At 34.4% G+C, this 5,677-nt stretch overlaps 2 protein-coding genes across 2 annotated transcripts; both read left to right on the top strand.

The window, feature by feature from the left end:
- Positions 1 to 2,648: 2,648 nt before the first annotated feature.
- On the top strand, positions 2,649 to 4,345 carry LOC145248775 (general transcription factor II-I repeat domain-containing protein 2-like). The gene is made up of 2 exons (XM_080110411.1): positions 2,649 to 2,891; positions 3,989 to 4,345. The coding sequence occupies exons 1-2, from the start codon at positions 2,649 to 2,651 to the stop codon at positions 4,343 to 4,345; spliced, it is 600 nt and encodes a 199-aa protein (XP_079966537.1).
- A 199-nt stretch (positions 4,346 to 4,544) lies between these two features.
- LOC145248774 (general transcription factor II-I repeat domain-containing protein 2B-like) lies at positions 4,545 to 5,183 on the top strand. Its single transcript, XM_080110410.1, has one exon. It carries the CDS (start codon positions 4,545 to 4,547, stop codon positions 5,181 to 5,183), a length of 639 nt encoding a protein of 212 aa, XP_079966536.1.
- The last annotated feature ends 494 nt before the right edge of the window (positions 5,184 to 5,677 follow it).

Below are 5,677 nucleotides of genomic sequence, written 5' to 3'. Positions count from 1 at the left end.
ATCTGCTGACCTAAGACAAGAGATCCTGAATTGGGGATCTCTTTACACTTTGAAAAAAAAAAAAATTTCCAGAGATTATTTATGATAAAAATTATCTTCATGTCAGGGCTATGACAAATCCCTGTACAGAATGACTGAAAACACCCAGGGATGGTGTCTACTAGGCATTCAGTTTATTTCCATTCAGTATTCGACAGTGTGTGTTATCATATGTATTTTTATGGTCCTAATATATTGTGCATTACTCATTTTTAATAGTTCTTTTAAATTAATGTTATCATATATATGTTTATGGTCATAATGCATTATGTATGACTCATCCTTAATAGTTCTTTTAAAGCAGGGGTCACCAAACTACGTCAGTTCACCAGGCCTGTCGACGTTGAACTGACGTCGCTTCCTCGGCTCGTGGAAGCTCCACCTACGCTCTGACGTCACCATGGTTTCCATCGCTTTAAGACCTTTTTGAGAAGGTTGTTTATCTTAAAAAAAATAGATTTGCCAATGATGTTTAAAAAAAAAGATTCTTGCAATTTTTCATCGACTTATTCATTTATCTCAAAGGTGTGCAAAGTTCAATAAAAAAAATAGGATATTTGAAATTTTGTAAAAAATAATAGAAATATCATTCTTAACTAAATTTCTTAGAAAAGGCATGCCAACATCAAACTTTTTATTTTACTTATGAAAGAACTAAGTGGAAAAAATTTAGAAATACTATTCACAACAACTTTCGACCTTTTTCCACTGAACCACTACCATCTCGGAATGGTAAATGTAAAACGATTGATATTTATTAATTTTCTCGGTTGGGTAGTTTGGCTCTTTGTCTACTAAGTGTCAGAGTACAGAGCAATCAAACACAGTACAAGGCCTGCCGACCAGTTTTACACCCCTCCCCTCACGGCAGGGAGGTAAGGATTTAAAAAATGAGTCAATTTTGACTGTTTTTATATTGTCTTCAAACAAGGTGAAACATCTTAATTTTGTATGATTAAAGTTTCTAGGTGAAAATAACCCAGTAAATCACCAAATGATAATCAAATTAAAACTTTTTGGATACTATTATAGAATTAATAATAGTACAAATATCTTATACTTATATTTTTTTAATTCTCGCTCAGAGTTTTTCTGTTGGGTCTCGCCTGACAGAAGGATCTTGCGTCACTGCTAATTGTAATTCTAATAATAAAATAAAAATTAAATCTTTGTCGGATTGTAATTGAGTTAATTAATTCTATATAGCTGTTTTTCGTTGTCTCAAAAAATTTATGGTTAGGGTACTTTTCGCCAAAACTTATAAATAATTTATTTGGAGTTATTAATATTAAGGAATTTAATGGTGCTTTTTTGAAGCATATTTTTGATAAATGTTTATTAAAGACACAAATTATAAATTTACTTAAATTAAATTTTGTACCTTCTCTGTTACTGAAAATCGACTCAAGCAAAACAGACTATATTATGATTGTGCATCCTTTTTTGAATCTAAGATAATAATACAAAAATTTTCTTGAAGTTTTTAAATTTAATGATCACAGTAAAAATTATTATTTCCCCATATTTTTTTAATTTAAAAAGATGTTCAGGCATGATTATTTATTAATTTCATTGATGCTTAAAAAAATAAATTCTACGATTTTTCAGATAAAATAATCTTGTTATAGATCTCTTCAAGGTGCACAGGTCAATTTCAATATGTCATGTTCTGCATTCTATTCCATGGGACTGGTATTCAATTATTTTTGGCAGATATATTAATATTTCTTTTAATCAATTAGCAAATTTTAATGTGACTATATAAGTTCAGAAAATTTTTGAAAAGGGAAACGTTTTGCTCCTGACTCTGATTTTGTTTTCAGCATATTAAAATTTTTTATCAACCCTGGCAAAGATTTGTTTTAATTTATTATTAGAATTACTTAATTTTTATCTATTTACTATTATTCAAAAGTCCTTTTAAGGATCAAAAAATTATATTCATAATACTTATATTCAATTTAAAAAAAAATGAGGGATTGAATTGATAATTTGACTGTCATTTGGTGATTTATTGGATTACTTTCACCTATATGTCTATATTTATACAAAATTAACATGTTTCAACTTGGTTGAAGACAATATAAAAGCAGTCAAAATTGACTCATTTTTAAAATCCTTACCCCCCCCTGCCGTAAGGGGTGTAAAACTGGTCGGCAGGCCTTGTACTGTGTTTGATCGCTCTGTACTCTGACACTTAGTAGACAAAGAGCCAAACTACTCAAGCGCCAAAATTAATTACATTTCTTTTTCATTTTCAGATCCTGTTTTCTTCACCCTTCATTATGGTTTCTAAGAAAAGAAAAGTGGACGCCGAGTGTCGCGTTTTCAATGAAGAATGGGGAGTAAAGTACTTCTTTATTGAAACAAAGGACCAGAAAGCTAGTTGCGTGATATGTAGCGAAAGTGTTGCCGTTTTGAAAGAGTACAATATTCGGCGTCACTATGAAACAAAACATCTATCACCATATTCAAAGTTTTCTGGAAAGTTACGCTCTGAGAAATATGAGTCCATGAAACGTGGTTTAGAAACTCAAATAAACCTCTTCACGAGAAAGTTTGCTGAAAATGAATCCGTCACTCGTACAAGTTACAAAATAGTGCATAAGATGGCAGACCGAGGAAAACCGTTTACTGATGGCAACTTCATCAAAGCGTGTATGATGGAAGCAGCAAATGAGTTGTGTCCTGAGAAAGCCGATTTGTTTGGAAGTATCAGCCTTTCGACAAGTTCAGTTGTGCGGAGAACAGAAGAACTTGGAGAGAACATAGAGCTACAGATACGTGAGAAAGCTAGGAACTTCTTGTGGTATTCTCTGGCGCTGGATGAGTCCACTGATCTCTCGAGTGTGGTACGATATCTTCACGAACCCGAGTTGGCCGATGGTTTCGTGATTACCACATACGTTGACTTGTCTTTCTCTGTTTCCTTCTACGCCCACGTTGCTTTAAGATCCCTAGAAAGAAGAGATGAGTATGGCCCAGTCGACGAAGGTTGAATTTGTTGCTGGAGGGAAGAAAAGTTGCCAAGCAATCAAAGAAAAATGTCTGAAAGCGTTTGTTATAAACAATAACAACGTTTATTAACACAATCTTCAAACACCACGCAATGGGAGTGATTGTGGTTGACTGGCGGAATAAAGTTTTCTTAGAAACTCTTGACTGCAATTAAGCAGCGTTGATGAAGAATGGCAACGGATTTGGTTCTTTAAGTGGCGGCAAAAAAATGAACCAACTCGATTTTTCGCTTTGGGTATCCTCTATTTATTGGCCCGAATACTTGAACAATCAGTATCTGATTGGCCAGCCAATGGGGATTGCCGACTAATAGCTATCGTCGTAACAATCACTCGGGTTAGCCTTTGATTGGTTTTAGATAATCGGCCAATTAGTTGCAATCATTGGGAGGGGCTATACGGAGCAATTCTGTGATTAGTTGATGAATAATGTATAGCCGCCCAGTCCTTGTGCCAAGCTTGTACTCAATTCCAAGTTAGGCCGACCCAAAAATGATTGCCAACTTAAAAATATATTTATTGTTTATAATTTGATAAATTATGATTTTTCAGCAGGTGCAAACGTCTGCACTTTGTTTTTGTTTTATCTGTCAAACCGAATTAATTTTACTTATATAATTTGTTTATAATTTTGAAAGGTCAATACACCTACAGATGGTTTTTGTTTTATTGACAGATTTATAGGTCAAATCCTGTTCTTGCTAAGGTCGCCATCTCTTTGCACTCAATGACAGTTTATTACACTTGGTTCTTAAAAAATGTTGGCTACCTTAACAAATTTTATACTGTTCAATAAAACAATTAATATTATAATTTAATTAATTATTGTTTAATTAACTTCGCCAGTCAACCTTTTGACACTTAATTAAAAGTGTCATACGAGTACATCACAACTTCTCGTGTTCATTCGTGGTATCGATTTGGACTTTCAGATAACAGAAGAGTTGGCATCCGTTTGCAGCATGCATGGAACAACAACTGGAAAAGACATTTTCATGGAAGTGCAGAAAACTTTGCAAGACTATAACCTTCAGTGGAATCAGCTTCGAGGTGTTACAGTTGATGGAGGTAAAAACATGGCTGGAGGGAGGAAGGGTCTGGTGGGGCAGATCAGGACAGTTGGAAGATCCTCAAATTCCAGGCGCTCTGTTCATACACTGCATCATACATCAGCAAGCACTCTGTGGGAAAGACTTAGATATTTCTTGTGTACTGAAACCAGTCGTTCCTGCTGTGAACTTCATTCGGGGAAATGCACTCAATCACCGTCAGTTCCAGGCTTTTCTTGAAGAAATTGATTCTGATTTCTGTGACTTGCCTTATTACACAGCAGTGAGATGGCTCAGCTGTGGTAAAGTCCTGTTTCGTTTTTACAAGCTCCGAAACGAAATAGATGTTTTTCTCACTGAAAAAGATAGAGCCGATCCACAGCTGTCAGATCCTATCTGGCTGTCAAAGTTGTCTTTTTTGGTCGGCATCACATCTCACATGAATGAACTGAACTTGAAACTTCAGAGAAAGGATAACCTCGTCTGTGATCTCTACAGAATCATCAAAGGATTTCGGAGAAAGCTGTCATTGTTTGAAGCACAACTGGAAGGAGAAAACTTCTCTCATTTTCACTGTTTCAGAGAGTTTTGCGCTTCAATCACTGAAGATGTCAACCTCGATTTTCCAAAAAAGATTATTCGTGACTTGAAGAAGCATTTTTTGGAGAGATTTTCAGATCTCGACAGAACTGAGAGTGACATTCTTCTGTTCCAGAATCCGTTTGATTGTAACCTTGATGATGTGCCAGTTGAACTACAGTTGGAGCTCATTGATTTGCAAGCAAATGACTTGTTGAAAGAGAAGCACAGAGAAGGAAAACTTGTTGAATTTTACTGCTGCTTACCTGATCCTGAGTTTCCGAAATTGAAAACATTTGCCGCTGGTATGGCATCAGTGTTTGGAACAACTTATGTCTGTGAGCAAACATTTTCAAAAATGAAGTATGTGAAGTCAACACATCGAACGAGATTGACTGATGATCATTTGAAAGCAATTCTCTTGATTGGATGCAGCAATTCCAAACCAAACATTGATGATATCTTGAAAGCCAAACGTCAGTTTCACAAATCTCACTAAACTTTTTTGCTGTTTGGGTTGTGAGATGCACACTAGGTTTGATGTAACTATCTTTTTGCTTACGTCGCCTTCTTTGAAAACTTTTTAGTAAATAAAATGTTGGTTGTCTTTGTTTTTTGATTAACATGGAATGCTAAACTTAGTTTTTCGTCTTTTTTCATCTTTTTTTCGTTCTGGCTTGCAAGTATTGAACAGAATGATTATGTGGTCCGCGCTTGTCATTCTTTCAGTTATCCGGCCCACTGTGAAAAAAGTTTGGTGACCCCTGTTTTAAAGTAATCTTACCATGTGTATTTTTATGGTCCTAATGTATTATGTATGACTTATTTCTAATAGTTCTTTAAAATAATATTACCATATGTATTTTTATGGTCCTAATGTATTATGTATGACTTATTTCTAATAGTTCTTTAAAATAATATTACCATATGTATTTTTATGGTCCTAATGTATTATGTATGATTTATTTCTAATAGTTCTTTAAAATAATATTA

The sequence above is a fragment of the Euprymna scolopes genome, chromosome 27 (genome assembly GCF_053919585.1).
Source record: "Euprymna scolopes isolate OS-2025 chromosome 27, ASM5391958v1, whole genome shotgun sequence".
NCBI lineage: Eukaryota > Metazoa > Mollusca > Cephalopoda > Sepiida > Sepiolidae > Euprymna > Euprymna scolopes.
Note: the sequence above shows the minus strand (reverse complement) of the source record. Positions and strands in the feature narration are given on the sequence as shown.